At 36.2% G+C, this 18,527-nt stretch overlaps 1 protein-coding gene across 10 annotated transcripts in view; it reads left to right on the plus strand.

Annotated features, from left to right (window-relative positions):
* SLC4A10 (solute carrier family 4 member 10) overlaps nt 1-18,527 on the plus strand; it is a 400,582-nt gene that overhangs the window by 379,235 nt on the left and 2,820 nt on the right. For 6 of the 10 annotated variants that reach the window (XM_007494264.3, XM_056793952.1, XM_001374168.5 and 3 more), the window contains 2 exons: nt 8,936-9,003; nt 11,810-11,926. In XM_007494264.3, coding sequence (XP_007494326.1) covers nt 8,936-9,003; nt 11,810-11,926 — 185 coding nt within the window. Of the gene's footprint in view, nt 1-8,935; nt 9,004-11,809; nt 11,927-12,628; nt 12,669-18,527 lie in introns of all 10 variants that reach the window. The other 4 variants (XM_056793951.1, XM_056793953.1, XM_056793954.1 and 1 more) reach the window with 1 other exon arrangement.

The raw sequence follows: 18,527 nt of genomic DNA on the forward strand, positions 1-18,527 counted from the left end.
CAAGAGACTAAAGCAAAAATGTCATTGCTGCTTGGTTAGTTTAAATACTGAACAGTGAGAAATGTTGATTTGGGGTGTTTTTTCAAAATGGTGCAAGGTTGATCTAATTGAGTTGTTTTCAGAAAAAAAAAATGTTCTTAATTATTTTCATGGTCTACTTCTCTGTCCCATTTGTTTCATGCACTAAAAGTAATATGTCATTTTTGGTGCTTCTGCACTATAATTCATCGCTTTCAATGTGATAAGGTTACTTTTACTTGTTTTGTCATTTCTAAATTTTGGGAGCTATTCTTATAGCTGTTTAGGCAGTTATAAAATAATGTGGAAGACATAGAGTTTGCAAATGACAAGATTAAATAGTAAAATATTTGACATTAATTAATCACGTCTTTAAAAATAGAAAAAGAGAAAGGAAGTTAACATTTACAAGAAAATATTTGGTAAAGACTTAAAAGTTAGTCTTTATATTTGTTCTCTATATGAGAAGTATACTGAATTCATCCACTTGTTATAACCCATATGTTACTGTACCCACAGATAAATTCCTTTAAACCATTCTAACGGTCTTCATTTTTGCTCAGACATTTCTGTACCAACATTTAGAAAATAAAGACTCATCTAGAGACTTCTGTCCATTGTTTCTTGGAGAACCATATCTAAGTAGTGTAATTGCATTGTTGTAGTTCTCCATCTTTTGTAAATGATCTAGAAGGCATTTTTTAAATAGCGTTTTCTCCAGTGATATGTTTAAATTCCAGAATGACTGCTAGTTCTGTGTCTTTAGAAGTGCACCACAGAAATCAATATTTTAAAATTTTGCTTGAGACAAAAAAAAAAAGATGGCACCCTACAAGCTTAATATCCAATAGTCCTGGTTTCTTTTTCTAACTTTAGTTTTAGTTACTTTTTCGTATGTTTGTTCTTTAGACACCCACCCCCACCATAAAAAAAGCCGGATAGAGCCCAATACAGACTAAATCTGAAGGAGATAGGAATCAACAAACATATTCTCAAGGCTAACTCACTTATATTTGAGGCTAAAGAGCCGCCTGACTTTTCTGTCTTCAAATTACCCTGGATATGTTTTTCCTATCCACATGCCTGTCCCACCAGGAAAATACAAACTCCTTGAGGACAAGAACCTCTTTGATTTTATTTTGGTACCACCAAATCTAATATAAAACCCTGCACATAGTAGACAACCTGTTAAATATTTGTTGAATTGAGTTAGGTAATTTAATTAATTATATTTATTCTCAATTCCAGCTTTCTAGCTGAATGCAATTTGCAAGTAGGTTTCTGAACAAAAGGTTTGCATACAAAGTTTACTGAAAGTGATTCTCCCAGCCTTTCCAACCTTTCATTTTTTATGAGACACACCAAAGCAGTAACTAATATCTTATTTTCTGTGATTGCCTGGTCTGTATCTTCTTTTGAATGTCTACATTATATCACCTCTGGTAAGACAACCATATTAACTGCTTTATTAATATAATTAATCCAAATATGACTTTCTTCTCAAGCCATGCACTATAACTTAAAACATTCTCCCTTTCTAACTTGCCAAGATCATTTTCTTCTTGCATCCTTTCCTATTTTAAAAAATTATTTCCCTTGGGATTCTAAAGCAAAAATTTTCATCTCCAAAAGGAATATCCTTTCTTCATTTAAAGAATCTCTCTTGGTAATGAAATGAAAAAGAAACATATTTTATGGCTTTCTTTTACCCCCTTCATCAAAACATAATGCTTTAATTTCCATCTTCCTTCAGATTTACTATTTTCAGTATTCCAAACCATTAATATATTATATCACATAAAGCCATAGTTGGACATTTTATAGTGTTTTCCTTTTGATGTGATTCCATATGTCTTTATGCTGGTTTTAAGTTACCTGAGAGTAGGGACACTGTATAAGTCCTTGACCTTGTACTAAATATAACACAGTGGCATAACTCTATTGGCTGCTGAGTATGTTTTGACAATGAGGAGAATTTTATAAACAGTAAAATAATGCCTCATCATAAAGATATTTATTTTCTGAAAGAATTAAAGATAATTGATTTGGATTGATCAAATTGCATGTGTCCACTAAGACATATGTGTTAAAAATTGAAAAAAGGTAGATAAGTTTATGAGAGATAGAATACCCAGAGATGATCCTTTACCACTGACTTGAACATTTAACATTAGGCTTCTTGTATTCTGTTCTTTCTTCTTTGATTTATAAGTTGTGTAATCTTAGCCAAATCATTTCATGTTTTGGCCTCTCATCTATAAAACGAAGGAGTTGGACTATACCTGGTATTTCTATAATGCTTTAATTTATCTGACATGAAACTCACAATCACCATATGATATAGGTATTATACGGTGGTTGTTATTCAGTCATTCTAGTCATGTCAAACTTTTCATGACATCATTTGGGGTTTTCTTGGCAAAGATATTGGAGTAGTTTGGCATTTCCTTCTCCAGCTAATTCCACAGATGAGAAAACTGAGGCAAACGGAGTTAAGAGATTTGCCCAGGATCACATAACTAATAAGTGTCTGAGACCAGATTTGATCTCAGAAAGATGCACCTTCTTGCCTCCAGGTTTGGCATTCTGTCCACTGTGCCACTTAGCTATTTTAAAATTTTAGACACAGAAACTGAGACTAAGATGAGCTAGTGGCTTACTTGTTCATGGTCACACAGTTGGTAAATGTCAGAAGCCAGATCTTCTTGACATCATATCCAACATTTAATCCAAATCTAGTACTTTAGGTAACTTCTAAAGTCCCTGTCAATTCTACTCTATTTGGGATGTACTTTTGTTTAAACTATAACATAGGAAGAAAAATAAGGCCAATGACAGTGTTGAAATAATCTCTTGGTGAACACAAAATAAATTCCTGACCAGTGCAGAAATAATTATGCCTCTGACAGTTGGGAAGAACAAAAGAAGCATAGAAACATTCATTCTTCTGCTTGAAATAAATATTAAAAATGTCCAGCCAATATGGAGAGTAGGAGGGTTAGACTAAAAACTCCCATGGGTTTATTTTCAACTTTGTCCAGCAGACCTCAGCATTTGGCTTCCTGGAGGCTTATGGTATCAACAGCAGGATGGAGCCAGTCAAGAGAACTCATTGTGTCTTACTGGGTTTTTCCTTCTCTATCATTCCATTTTCTAGTATATTATCCAATAAGATAATAAATGGATCAAAGGGGTTATCAAAATGCTTTCTTGATAATATTGCATTTCTCTGGTAGTCTGAACTAGTAGAACAACTTCAATAGAAGTCTGACAAGATGGCAAATTTCAGGAATGTCTCTAACACAACATCTAAGCTGCTCCCTGAGACTCTAATTTAAAGTAGGTTCACCTCTTGGCCTCCTGATGATAGTTACAAGTCTATACTTTTATCCTGTGGGGTTTTCCTCCCAGTAGCACACTTCCGGTCTCATGGCATTGAGAAAACATTAGTTTGACCTTAAAATTCAATAATGAGCTAAGCAGAATAAATAGCTACACAGGCCAGTCCAAGGTCGCAGAGCTTCTGTTCCAAATTTCCATGTGCTTCATGCATATGCATATACATATGTTTCAGTTTTTAGAAAGAAAGGATTATAATCAGGGTAGAAATGAATATTGGAACCCTGACATTTTACACATTGCTCTGTGTAAATGAAAGACTTAAGAATCAAATTCTGGATGTCCAAATGTGTCTGAAACACCAACACCCCTCCCTAGTTAGATATTTCTCAGGACTTAATATCTATCCAATAGAAAAGACTTAGTATATTCTACTAACAAGGAAGATTGGGGTTGCATTTTTGATAAAGTGCATTAGAGAATCCGTTTCAAACAAATTTCACTGACTTACACTTTCCTAGCATTTGAACTGTGGAGAAGTTATAAAGTCATGAGTTTTGTGTTGAGTATAAGTCAGTTGAATGGTCACCATGTATGGAAGGAAGCATTGGAGAAGAGACCAAAAAAAAAAGTCAGAAGACAAGGTCCTCCAGAGGCTTATTCTGTTGGGGAGACTCAATACTCACAGCAGATGCTCATAGCAAAGCCTGCAAATGTGCCCATTGAGGAAGGCATCATGTGACTATTTGGTGCCTGAGCCTCAATCATAGGGCTTAGTCAGAAAAGGCAGAGGCTAGTAAGTAATGTTTAAGACAAATGAAGAGTGATAATGGAATCCAAAAGTAAGGAAGAATCTCTTGTTGATAGAAAGGGCTGCATCCTTACTAACTCTAGTAAATTGGAAGGACTTTTCAGAAGAGCCAGAAAATTCTTGAATTTTCAATAAATTTCTATATTTTCATGGATATTGGACAAATTTCTTAATCTGTGGTTTATTATATCTTTCTGAATGTTGTCCTGTCTGAAGCATTTTTTAAGTTATCAGAAAAAAACAAATGTTGCTTTGTGATTATTGAGCCTTTTTGTGAAACTGCACTTGTGATCTTACCAGCTCCAGATGAGGAACTCCTTTGACCAAGATAATTCTGCACCTTCTTTGCAATTTAGTCTTAGAGAATTGCCTGGGGCACTGAGTTCTTTGGTGACTTGCTCAGAGTCAAAGGGCCCCTATGCTGGGAATCCAATTATTTCTGACTCTTAAACCAGCCACTAATCCACCACAGCTACCATATCTTTTACCACGTGGAAATGGTTGCTCTTGCTTTCTTGGCCTTGAATTGTAGTGCTTAGTAATACTTCCAAAACTTAATGATAACTGTAATAATAATGGTAATGTCTTGCATTTTAAGGACTTAAATGTAGAAGTGCTTTCCCACTTGCAAATGGTGAATCTACCTAGGCCTTAATTCATTAATAATTTAATGACTATAAGAGTCCAAGAGGTGGAGGGACAGAATAAGCATTTATATAGTGCTTACTATGTAGTAGGCATTGTGCTAAGTGTTTTAGAAATATTATTGCATTTTATCCTCATAACAACTCTGTGAAATAGGTGCTATTATTACTCTTATTTTACAGTTGAAAAAACTGAGGCAAACAGAGGTTAAGTGACTTGCCCATCACATACATTTAGTAAGTGACGCCAGATTTGAACTCTGATCTCCCTGAACCCAGGGCCAGCATTCTATCCATTGCATAATCCTAATGTGACTGAATCTTCTATTTTTGATTGAGAAAGCAGCCATCAGAATTTTTTTTGCTCGAGTGAAATTATGCTTTAAACATCCTAAGTACCAGAGATTTTTTTGTTTCACTTTCAAGTTTTTGAGAGCTATCATACAAAGCCTCAGTTTTAAAAACAGGAACAATAACAATTTGAACTTATCTAAAACTTTATAGTTCATAAAGTAATTTTGCATATATTCTTTTACTAAACAATTCTGAAACTTTGGTAGTGCATTTTACAGAAGACTGGGACTGAAATTTTAAGTGATTTGTTCTTGGTCGCATATCTTTAAGACAAAGCAGGACTTCAAACTTGGCCTCTGTTGATTTCTGCGAAGTCCAGAGCTTTTTCTAAACCAAGGACTTGCTCCTCAATAGTGGCAGATGTCAACCATTTTTTTAAAAGCATTTTCTGGAAGTTGTGACATCTAAGATATAGTCTTGTCTATACATAGATTTGATAGATTACAGTCATTAAAATGAACAAGGAAAGAATATGCCACATATATCTGCCAAAGTTCATTGTCTTCTACTCAATATTCCTGTCTCAAACTTATTTCCTTTTACTACCCCAACATAAACTCACTTCTAAGCTTGTATCTCCTGCCACCACCTCAACCTATTTTTGTCGCCAGCACCACAGTAAAGCAAATGCCTTATTCTATGCTTATCTAGCTCATAGTTACTACCCAGGCTTAGCCCATCCTATCAGTCCTTGTTTGTGAAAACCTTTCTTGACTATTCCAGCTTATGGCATTTTTCCTCTTCGTGGGTTACTTTTTGTTAGTAAGGCTTATTTGGATGACTTTGCACCACATGTATATGTTTTGTTTCTGCAACTCTAGTACAATCTCTTTAACAGAATTCTATAGCTCTCACATTAAAAAAAAATCCTTTTGGGGCTTTACAAGTTCTCACAAATAGCTCAATAAACATGTGTTGAAATGATTAATTGACAGGCAGCTGGGTGGCTCAGTGGATTGAGAGCCAGGCCTAGAGATGGGAGGTAGGTCCTGTTCAAATCTGACTTTAGACACTTCTCAGCTGTGTGACCCTGGGCAAGTCACTTAACCCCCTTGCCCAGCCCTTACTGTTCTTCTGTCTTGGAACTAATACACAGAATTGATTCTAAGATGGAAGGTAAAGGTTTAAAAAAATAATTGATTGCCTTATTGATGGTGGGTATCACTTGAATTTTCCAGGTCTCAGGTTCCTATTTCTTGTAAAAAAAATATACCAATATCTGTCCATAGTTATTGGTCTGAAAAATATTTTAAGCTCCTATCACTTTTAAATGTGATTTTTCACTTGATCATTTTTGCCAAAGGTCTACAAATCACTGCAACATCCTGAGGAAAAGAGCTACTTATTACTGGTGTTTTTAAGTTTTGCAAAGAACTCCTCTTCCCTCCCTCTTTATGTATAATTTCACATGATCTTCAAAACAATCCTTTGTCACCATTTTGCACAAGGAAACTGAGGTTGAAAGTATGAAGTGACATGGTAACTGAGGCAGGATTTGAACCCATATCTCTCCTGCCTTTCTGTACAGTGCCTTACTCACTCCTCCATCCAGCTACTTCACCTTCCAAAGACCCTGAATCTCTCACTTTAACTACAGAATGGCATTATGCATAAAGCAGCTGAACCCCATCGAAGAAGGCTTCATAACTGAAGTGATTCAAGGACTTTGTTTCAAAGCATATTTTTACCTTTGAGCCCCTCCCTTTACATGAACCCTCCGAATGCCATTATGGCAAGGGCTGCTTCCTCTAGCAGAGTCTGTTCTTCTGTACAGTTGATGTAAGTTGGGGGCTAGATTGCCTTGAGGTCAGTCCATGTGACCCCTCCTGTCTGAGTAGATGCTCCTCCCAAGAAGCATGTCTCTCTTTTTTTTTGGTTTCCTTATTGAGATGCCTGAGGGACGCAGCATGCCGTCTCTGTGCTCCTGCAGGCCCACCCAGCTTCCTTCTGGCACTGAAAGCAGCCGATGCTCTGCCACCTTTCTCTTCAGATAAGCATGACTTGGAAAAGCTATCTTTAGAGGTGATGAGTTTTTGTTTGGATGGAATTATGACTTGTATAAAGCCCACGCATGCTAACAAGCCACAGAGTGCAAAATAATTATTGAAAGTAATTTGAGAGAAAAGTGGAAAATCATCTAAAGAGGGGGGGGAATCACATTTGCTCTCAAAGCTTTGGTCTTGGTCCTGTGTGGTCGGGTCAACTGACCCCTGTTAGCTCTGACCTCATCTCTGAGCAATTTATCCTTTCTTTTTTTCACTGAACTACTTGATATTTTATTCAGAGTTAGAAAGAATATACCACATACAATGCTTATCATTCACTTGAGAACCATGGGAGAAAGTGTTGCAATACATAGAGAGCTATATCGTTTGGAAAGCATTGCTTCAGCATTCTAGTCTTTCACTCATTTTCTATGGAAGTATGACTTTTGAAATCACTTTGTGATTTTCTTGTTGTCACACATTCCACTTTTATTTTACTCATCATGTGGCAGCTGTTAATTTTCTACTCTGGCACGATACATTTGCTATCCCCCCCATTCTCTGTGATGGCATTATAGGTCAGAGCAATGTATATGCTGTAGCATCTTTTTTTCAAACAATGAACTATGTCCAAATGCATTCTATTCAAATACCATTCAGAATCAAAGGAAATACAATCTACCATGAGATAGATGGATTAGTGATATAAATGCAAATTACCTATTTTGAGCTAATTATAATAAATTAATGATACCCCTCATCGAGTCCTTTTAAGACATTAGAGCTTTGACACTTTTGACATCTTAGAAACAACTAGAACTGAAACTGTTCCTTCTGTGGTCAAAAATTTAAACTGGATGATTTGATGACCTGGTCAACAATCCTAATGATTTTAAATTATCCTTAATATTTTTTCAAATTTGGTAAATTTAATTGGTCCCTTTTGCAAACAGGTACATGGACTCATAATCTAGAAATATCTGAACTTACTCTTGAGGTATATAACAACAATAGTTTGTTTATACCCAATACCATACATGACACAGTACTTCCCTTACTATTATTTCATGGTAGTCCTTAAGGCTAAATTTATTTGGGAGGAATAGATTCAGAATTCTATAAGACACCTGATCTTTTAAGTAACAGAGAAAGGAGACTACACCATTAGGAGTCTCATTGTATTCTTATTCTTGATTATGAAACAATTGAATGATTTTCTCTCTCTCTTTTTTTTGGAAAGAGTAAAATATAATTGCAAAAGAAAGCTTCAACCATGGGATTTAATGGTGAAGATGACCCTTGAGAAAGCCCTTCATCCATTCCTCGATCGTCTAGTCTGAATTTCAATCATCTCAAAAAGAAAACCACTTCCCCCTACTTGGAAAAGATGTGGAGGAGTATATCCCACCAACTGCCTTGATAATATTTTGGAATGTAGTCCAAAATCTTGAAGTCCTCATTACATAACAGTGAATTTAGTTCACAGTTTTAAAAAAAATTAGTATAAAAACTCTTTTTGAAAATGAATCAGATTTTCCATTGAGTGACATGAAAAAGATTGTTAACACTTAAATTATATCATTTTGGGTAACATACCCTTAATTACTTGTGTTCTTAGTAACTGATGTTTCATTAAAAGAACTCATGCTAACATTAATAAATGCAAACAAAGGAGAGGGTCTTGGGGTTAATAAGCTAATGAAACATTAATCCATCCTTCTTCTTTAAAGTAAAATGGAGAGCTATCAGGTGTAAGGTACTTACTTTGAGTGTTGTCTTCCCAGGAAGAACAAAGTATGTTAGCAATGGAAGATGAGGGCACAGTGCATCTCCCACTGGAAGGGCATTACAGGTAAGATGCTTTCTTTAATTTAGCTGTTTACTCTGTAACCTTTAAAAAGCATAATTTCTGAGACACTCATGAATTTTATTCTTAAATGTGATAACTGGGTAACTTTCTATTGTTGCTGAAATCCAGAGATGGCATGGGAGTCAGGAAACCAAACTTGGGTTCCAAGCCCAGCTTGGCCACATTCTACTGTGTAATCTTCAGTTCTGCCCCTCAACTGTTTGATCTCACACTTTTAGCTGTGTGAATTTCAGTAAATCACCTCCTTCTCTAGATATCACCTTCCTCATAAATAAATATATGAAGGAATAACCGAATTAATTAATCCCAAAGATCCTACCAGCTCTTAAATTCTTTTGTTTTGTATTTTTTTTGGAAGTGCTCTTAGTCCAGGATGCTTAAAAAAATATAACCAGGTTTTTTAAGTCGACTCACTTCTCAGCCAACAATTAGCCAGTAAGCACTTACTGTATTCCAGTCCCAGTGCTGAGTGATATGAAGAAAGACAAAAACAGTCCCTGCTCTCATGAAACATGCATTCTAATGAGGAAAATAATCTATAAATTACTAGTAATATAAAGATAGAGAGTAGCTGGGAGATAGGTCTCCTGTGAATCACACAGCAAATATGTGTCAGAAGTAGGACTTGAAATCAGGGCTTTTTGCTCCTGAGATTATGTCTCTATATCCACTATGCCACAATGTCTATAATTTTCCCCAAAAAGGAAAGACATTAGCAGGTAGGAACTGGGAATGGCCTCCTGCAGAAGTTAAGATTTGAACTCTTGAAAACCAAAGAAATGAAGATATGAAGGTGAGGGTCATGGAAAAAAGTCAATGCAAAACCTTGGAGACAAGAGATGGAGTGTTCTGTGGCAAATTTGTTGGTTACTCATTAAGTTGATGATCTGGTGAATATATTACCTCTTAGACTAGTTCTGGTAGAAATTTGTTAATGAGAACTTTCAGTTAGTCTCAACTTGAAAGACTTAGCCATACCAGTTAGATCAATAATCACTTTAAAAAACAGGGGGGAGGGAAGCTTTTAACCCCCCCCCACCAAAAAACCACAAACTTCCCACATACAAAGCTGTTCCAAATGGAATTTCTCTTAGGCATTTATTATATGTTATAGATATAGATATAGATATAATTTATTATAGGTTTTATATATATGTGAACAGATAACCTTAAAAGCTTATTTATGTGTTAATGTACATCAGATCATTCTCCCAAATGTAAAATTCCTCAGTGTTCCAAATAATTATTTAACTATATATTTCAAATTTGTAAAGCATTTCCAAGTATTTTATCAGAAAACGATATCACCTTGCCACAATTTTTTATTTTTTTTTACTTGTGACTTTGTTTTATGACTTAACATAACTAAATTTATGCTATCTAAATTTAAGTCTGGGTAATTTGAAAATAATAAGAAAAAAAGCTTTTGTTCTTTGGAACAATTTATATATGTGTGTGTGTGTTGCAATACTGAAGAATGAGAGTGAACAGAGGAATTTCCTATTGTAGGATTTAATGTTAAAACTGGATTCCAGGATCTTTTATGATTATCTACCACTTAAAACTGAGCATAAGTAACAAAGGTATTTCCCTCTTAGAGAGTTAAAGAGAATCAGCGTGGCATAGTGGATATAAAGACGTAATCTCAGAAGCAAGAAGCCCTGATTTCAAATCCTACCTGACAGATATTTGCTGTGTGACCCACAAAAGCCCTACAGAATTATAGACTGAAGGAGTCCAGTGTGATCTTAGAGCTTTTCAAGTACAATCTCTCCATTCTATAGACTATAAAACTGAGGTCCAGAAAAGCTAAAAATCTAAGCTCTTTGAGAACAAGGATTGTTTTAATTTGGAGGGTGGGGGGAGTCTTCTATCCTTAGTGCTTAGCCCAATGTCTGGAACTTTATCATACTTGTTAATGGACTGATTGCCCACTGGGACACAGAGTTAGAACATCTAGTTTTTCTTAACAAGACCATTAAGGAAGGGGGAACTAAAGAAATTGACCCTCAACCTGAATATATTCATTCAGTCATTCATTAAGGATTTATTAGGTACCTACTGTGTACTAGACACTATTAGATGCTGAGAATACCAAGACAAAAACATGAAACAATCCTTTCCCTCAAGGTACTTATTTACATTCTACTAGAAGCATGGAGAGAGCAATAACTTGACTCTTTTCAACATGAGCTGTGACATGTATTTTCCAGCATATAAGGCATTAAGGCAATAATTTACTTATTCAAATTCTTTTTCTATTCTGATTCATGCACTGAGAAGTCTCTTTGTGACTTGAGGACCATCACTGTCATGACATTTACTGTCCCAGAAAGACACTCTGTACTCTGGGAAGGTAGCACTTGGAGATCACATTTTGAACAATCCATAACTTCTACTTCAAGGATTAACAAAATTAGGACAGCTAAGTGGCTCAATGGGTAGAGAGCCAGGCCTGGAAATAGAATCTGAATAAGGAAATCACTACCTTAATGACTTAATTGCCTGAGATATTTGGAATTGGCCTTTGATTTTCATTTTTCATGATTATTTGGTTTGAAATTAAGAATATTTGGGCAGTTAAGTGGCTAACTGACAAAATGTTAATTCTAAGACAAAAGGTATGGGTTTAAAAAAAAAGAAAGAATCACATAGAAGACTGCAAAGGTTTCTACTATAGACAATCTGTAGATAGGTATATAATTTTCTTACATTTTACATCACCAATGGACAACTGCTGCTAAATAGTTAACTTTTTTGGTTTACTTTTGTGTGAATACCCATCTAGAGATGATCCATCCGTAATCAACATTTCTGATGAAATGACAAAAACAGCATTGTGGAGAAACCTTCTGATCACCTCAGAAAACTCAAAAGATAAGGAGTCAAGCTTTCCTTCTAAAAGGTTGGAATTTCTTTAGTAATAACAGCATGTGTTAATTTTAGCCATTTTATAACTTTAAGTCATTAGCTAAGAAAAAATAAATTTGCCATCAAATTTAAAACTGAGACATAAATTATGTTTAGAACCAACATTAAGATGCTTCTAAAATTTTCTTTCTTGAGCCAAAACACCATTTGAAACATTTCCTAAGCTGTCATTTATTCATCTGGGCCTCCTATAACGCTGTTTTTCCTGACCTGCTTCAGTTTAGAAGCACCATAGATATCAGATGATATTTTGTGGCTAGCTCCCTCACCACTACGTTCCCCTTCCCATATTCCACATGCAATGGTTATACTGGTTTCCTGATTTTACACACTTCACCCCCCGTGCTCATTTGGGGACCCTTTACACACTGCCTACTTCATAACTTTTAGCTCTTAGAAAGCCTATTCTCTCTCTTTCTGTGTGTGTGCATGGGCACATGAATGTCACTTGTAGGTAATTTCATGTACATGTAGAAATTAGGTTTTGCCCTTGAATTCCAACAAAACATTAAATGCAGAACGGTATCATAGCAGTATTTCTTTCTGCTTGAGAGTGATCAAGGGATTTGGGGAAACTAGCTACAATGTTTACTATAATTGATATTTTCTTTTATTTCCATAAGTTTTCAATTAACTTTTTCTACTTGATTGTTTCATATTACATTTCTGTCATAAGCTCCCCTTCCTAAATCACTCTAGAAGCTGATTCCCCAAAGGTAAGACCCTCTCCCTCAAACCTATTTCTTGGTTGCATCCCCTTATGTTAAATGGTGTCTTCTAAAAACCGATCAGCCTCTATATTCTGTGTAAGTTTTGGGGAGGCAAAAGGCATGGAGTGTCCTAGTTTCAAGCCGTCATCTTGAGCTGATACACTTTAGGGTAGTTGGTCAAATACTTCAAGGGCATTTGGAAGCCCCTTATTATCTTACCAATTCACACTAGTGTAGACAAAAACCTCATCTATCAATTAAGAGCTGTTCATGTCATGCTATACTTAGCAACCTGAGCCTGGCATTAGTCTTTTTTACCTTAGAAGGAAAAAAGGAACACCTTGATTTAATTTTTTTTTTAAACTGGGCACTTCCACTTTATGTACTACTCATGCGTCCAAACAAACACCCAAGAGTCTTGCTTTATGAAAATGGTCAAGAACACAGGCCCAAGAGAGGGTCTGCTTAACACTTTATAGAAGGAATACAAAAATAGTTAAACCTACACCTCTTGTTGCTCATTTTTGTCACCCCAAAATGGCATGTGGCTGCTTCAATGTTGTCTCTATTCCGCAACGGCATAAATAAGATATATAGGGAATCCAGAGAGGCTTGACTCAGAAGCTCACAGTCCAGCTCACCACATCTCTGTTTTTTTGTTTTTTGTTTGTTTTGTTTTGTTCATTTTATTGCTAAAACACTGACTCATTGGTTAACACCACAGACTTTTTAATTGCTTGTTCACTGTTACTGGGGCTGAAAGCCTTTAAGAGTTTCTCTCTTTGACTTCAGTAGAAGTGGCTTTTCATTTAATTAATATAATCCCAATACCCCAAATAGCCATGTTATAATATAATAGAATGATCCATAATGTTTCTGTGACAATCTAAGAATTTTGGAGAAATATTGATGGGTTCTAGAAAAGGGAGCTATTCACTTACACAGAAATTTGTTTTCTTATATTGACTGATCCCAAAGTTCCAATAGAAAAAAATAATTCTTCATAACAACATTTCACCAGACTTGTTTGAAGGACAGAACAACTGGCCCAAAATGAATAATTTCTTTTTTTAAAAAAGCATGCATTAAGCACTTATTATGTGCCAAATTAAATGCAGGACAAGGAAGCTATGCGATTAAGGAAGGACAGTCTGGTTTATAGAACTGCTTACTTAAGCCACTGTTGTGTGTATTCCTGTATTAACTAGGCCAGCAGTCTAGACTGTCCATCTGTTTATCTTTGGCTCAAGCCAACAGTTAATATGTTCTAATGCTAAGTGTTCTAATGTTCTAATGTAGTATTCCTTTAACTAAATACCAGATTCAAAGTTTTCAAGTAATGCCCTTTCCCATAAAAGATCTATTTTTAAATACTTCTCTAAGTGACTAGCATATTTATAGATTGACTTTGGAGACTAATTCAATGTGATTTTAAATACATCCCATTTTAAAGGAATAATTTTAGAATGTAGTCAATAGTATCCATTCAGTGACGGACTCTCAGTGATGCAATCTCAAAATTGCTGGAATAATAACTTGGGTTTTTAAAAATACTTTACAATATATAAAGTACTTTCACATACATGTTCTCATTTGATAATCATAACAGCCATTTCAAATCTATCATCGGTTGTTCTAATTCACTTTTTGTCACCCCTAAATGGCACACAGCTACTTAAATATTCTCTCTTTCCCAATTGTATAAATAAGATACATGTTCCAGAGAAGCTTGACTTCAGAGACTCACAGTCCAGCTCTATTATCATGTCCATTTTTCATATGAGAAAATTCAGGATTAGAACCATTCAGTAATTTATTTGTAGTCAGATGGTTTTTCAAATGGAAGATTTGAGTCTAACATCTAAGAATTGTGCCAATTAATGTAGTCCCTTCCCACTTTACCACACTGCCCATGCTGCATTGAAGTGAAGGTTCAACTCTGCATTACACAGGGTAAACCTCCCAGGTGAAAACATCCTGGGTGCCCTTTAAGGCTATGGAATCCTGAAATAAATAAGGCTTCTCAAGAAATTCTGAGAACAGTAGCAACACTTTTACATTCAAACTCCCCATCCCTACCAAATGAGGGCATCACAGTAGGACTAGGAGGCATGCCATACACATCATTCTTTCATTCACTCATTCATTTCTCTGAGAATACAACAAACATTTAAGGAGCACCTAGTATGGGCAACGAGCTGTTTTCATTGTTATATCCTGACATGACTTGGGGTACCTCTTGAAATGACCTCAAAGTAAGGTTAGTAGCGGCAGTCTTGGATCTTAGTCACCTTGAGAATACTAAGACATTAAGATCTGGAGTCGTACCCAGGATCTCAGCTGATGGCAACAGAGCTGGCTTGTTGTTATTCCACACTTTGCTGATAGTTATTCACCCCTGAAGACATTAGCGGGTGAGGTTTCATGCCAATTCAGGTTTTTTTGGAGTGCCTTTTGTAAGTGAAGTTAAATATGACAGTTGTATTTGGCTATTGTTTCATGTATTTTCATCTCTCATACTTCAAAGAAGACTAAAGGGAGATTATAAGAAAAACTTTCAAATACAAGTGCATCTGAATAAAGGGTTTCATTTGTACCTTACAGTAAATACAGGTGAAACACAAGTATTGGCTATGACATTGGATGGGTCATTTGAAATAAATTCTATTAAAATTGCACTATCTCATTTAGTTGGAATGAACTATGCAATACAGCAATTTCTGTGTCTTGTAGTGTCCAAAATCCACAGATTACCCATTAGGAGGAAGTACTAATTCAACTTGGGAAAACACCAGGATAACATTAGATAGAATAACCAGAGGTGTTTCCTAAATGAAGGAGAGATCATGTAACACTAGACTAACTGATGAAGTCATCCTCATCACCTCCTTCAATAAATACTCTATCCCAATGACTCCCTTTTGTTTCTCTGTTCTGACTGTATTTTAGACAGCATGAATTCATAAAAATATAAATGATCCATGGTTATATTAACTATAACTATTAAGGACCAGCTAAAAATAAAACCTGTATCTATGATCTCAAATCTCCACTGCCACCATCAATAAAGACATTTTTAGGTAAGATTGAGTCTGAGGTGTAGTTTTGAGTATGGATTCACATCCAAGTTTGGAGTCTACTGCTTCACAGAGACTGCGGTGTGCATATCAGAAGAAACTATATCAGGAACCCTCTGCTATTGCTGCTGAGCAAATGTACATCAGAACTGCATGTTGATAGAGTTAGAGGGAGTAGCCAGGTGTCTCAATGGATAGAGTATTAGACCTTGAGTCAAGAAAACTCGAGTTCAAATCTAACCTCAGACACTTACTACCCATGTGACCTGAGCAAGTCACTTAACCTTAATCCCCTGGAAGAGAAAATGGCAAACCAATCCAGTATATTTGCCAAGAAAACCCATGGACAGTATGGTCCACAGGGTCAGGAAGAGTCAGACATTACTGAACAATTGAACAAGAGTCAGCAAAGCAATGGTTCTTTAGAAGAATCAATTAAATTACTTGAGTGCACTAGAACACTTTTTATATTTCCTTTGAAACATTTACTCCTTCAATTGTATCCTGATACTTCACTTTAGTCAATGAAGTATTCCTGGCATCATTAACTATCATAAGGGAAAATGCTAACTTTTCCAGGCAGTGAGGAGGAAATGGTAGAGAATACTTCTACATATTACCAGCTGTCTTTTGAAAATCTAGGACTAAGTATCCCTTATACATCTCAGACTCAATATGTCAAAAGCAAAACTCATTATCTTTTTTCCCAAACTCTTCAAGGGTATGATAATCCTTCCATTCACCAGGTTTGTGATCTCAGGAATATCCTCATTTCCTCCATTACTTTTGCCCAACTTATACAGTCTATGGCTAAAACTTGTGACTCGAGCTCAGAAGAGATAATATCTGGATATATAGATAGTGGGGAGAAGAAGGAGGAGGGAAGAGGAAAAGGAAGAGCAGGAGGTGGAAGAGGATCCTCAAGAAGAAACTTGGGGAGCACTCATGATTAGTAGGTACAAAATAAATGAAGATTTAGCAAAGGGCACTAAAAAACAGAGGCACAGGTAGGAGAACCATGAGAAAGCATTGTGATAACTTCTGGAAATGAGAATATTCAGAAGCAGGTGATCTACAGTATCAAAAGCTTCTTAGTGGTCGTGATAGGAAAAATGTACCTAGAATTGATAATTAGGAGATCATTGATAACTTTGGAGAGAGCAGTTTCTGTTGAATAATGAAGTCTGAAGTCAGACTGCAAAAGCTTTAGTAAAGAGTTAGAACAAAACTGGATACCCTTAGCATCTCTGGCTTTTCAAACAAATTTAGCTGAGAAGAGGACAGATATGGGGTGTTAGCTGTTGAGGAGCGATTGGAAGAATGTTTTTTTTAAGGAGGAGAAAAACAAAGGAGTTGTTCCTAGGCAGGAGGGAAGGAAACAGTGGATAGTGAGTGATTAAAGAAAGATAAGAAGAAAGGTGCAGTTGATAGAATAGTGGGAGGAATGGGGGGGAGGACCTGCCAAAAAACACAGAAGTATGGTAGGTACCATATTGAAAACAAATTCAGGTAACACACAGGTCCTGGTATCTCCCAGAAACATTCTCCAGAACTAAGTTAATAGCTGCTAGATCTCTGCTTCTTTAGGAGTGAGATGCATCACAAGTACAGTGTACAGAACAGGAATGGCTCACTTAGAGCTAGGTAGAAGTCAAGGAGATGCTACATCAGAAGGCAAAGTTATTAAAACTAGTCACATGGAAAGAATGGAAGAAGAAGAAATTGAGATATGTAGATAGGAGATTTTAAAATATAGAATTAAGGCTCTCAGCACATAATGTGCATACTGTCATCCCTTCTCATGAAAAAAGCAAATGAAAGAAAAGAAAGTCGTTTCGCTGTGACCTGTAAGTGGTATGTGCTGAGGCATGTGGCAGGCTCCAACCCAGGGTGCCACAGATGCTCACACTAGCTCTCAGAGATCTGGCAGCCTGCCATGAATGGCAGAAGCTCGGGCACTCCTTACCTGATGGTGCCTGGTGATGGTGACAACTGAGAAGGGCTGTTTCTAGCAAAAGTGAAAGAATAAAATCAATCCAAAGCACTTTCAGAATGCATTTGATAATGTGAGCTATTGGCCATGAAGGAACACTACTGTTTGAGGGCTAAAAATCTGAATTAGAGGTATGCAAAATCACTCCTGATCCAGGCCTCTTGGTCAGAAGTGATAATTCAGATGACAGAAGCCTCATTCCAGGTCCTGCTTCTGTGGAAGCAGTGGCAGGAAACATTATATAAAGACCCATAGATGACTAAGGCATCATTTCATAATCCAATTGAATTAGCATTTATCCACTGTGTACAAAGTACTTGCTACACATTAGAGATACCTGAAAATGAACTCCCGCCCCTAAAAAAATTCCCTAGAGTTGCCATTTTATAGGGGAGGATACAGGATGTAAACTGACAAATATACACACAATAATTTGACAAAGTAGCAGTAATTATGAGAGAAGTCATAAAAGATTTTCCAATGAGCCATATTTTGAAGGAAGCTAGAAATTCTAAAAAATCAAGGTGAAGAAAAGAATGAACTCCAGGCAGGTGCAAAAAACACAGAGGAATGAGACATCAGGTAGAGAAGCCATAAGCCACATCCCCTAGAAGCTTACAGTTCAGATGTCAACATGATGCATGTGTCCATTCTTTATGAACATTTCCCAGTCAACCTGCTAATGTGATAGTGGGGGGGGGGGAGCCTTAGGGGAAAAAAAGAAAGTGGGAAATAGAGAATCTTACTGATTATTAACAAATTGATTTGGAGAGTAAAATGAAATAACCCCTTTCA

This window comes from Monodelphis domestica, chromosome 4, assembly GCF_027887165.1.
Source record: "Monodelphis domestica isolate mMonDom1 chromosome 4, mMonDom1.pri, whole genome shotgun sequence".
Classification (NCBI taxonomy): Eukaryota; Metazoa; Chordata; class Mammalia; order Didelphimorphia; family Didelphidae; genus Monodelphis; species Monodelphis domestica.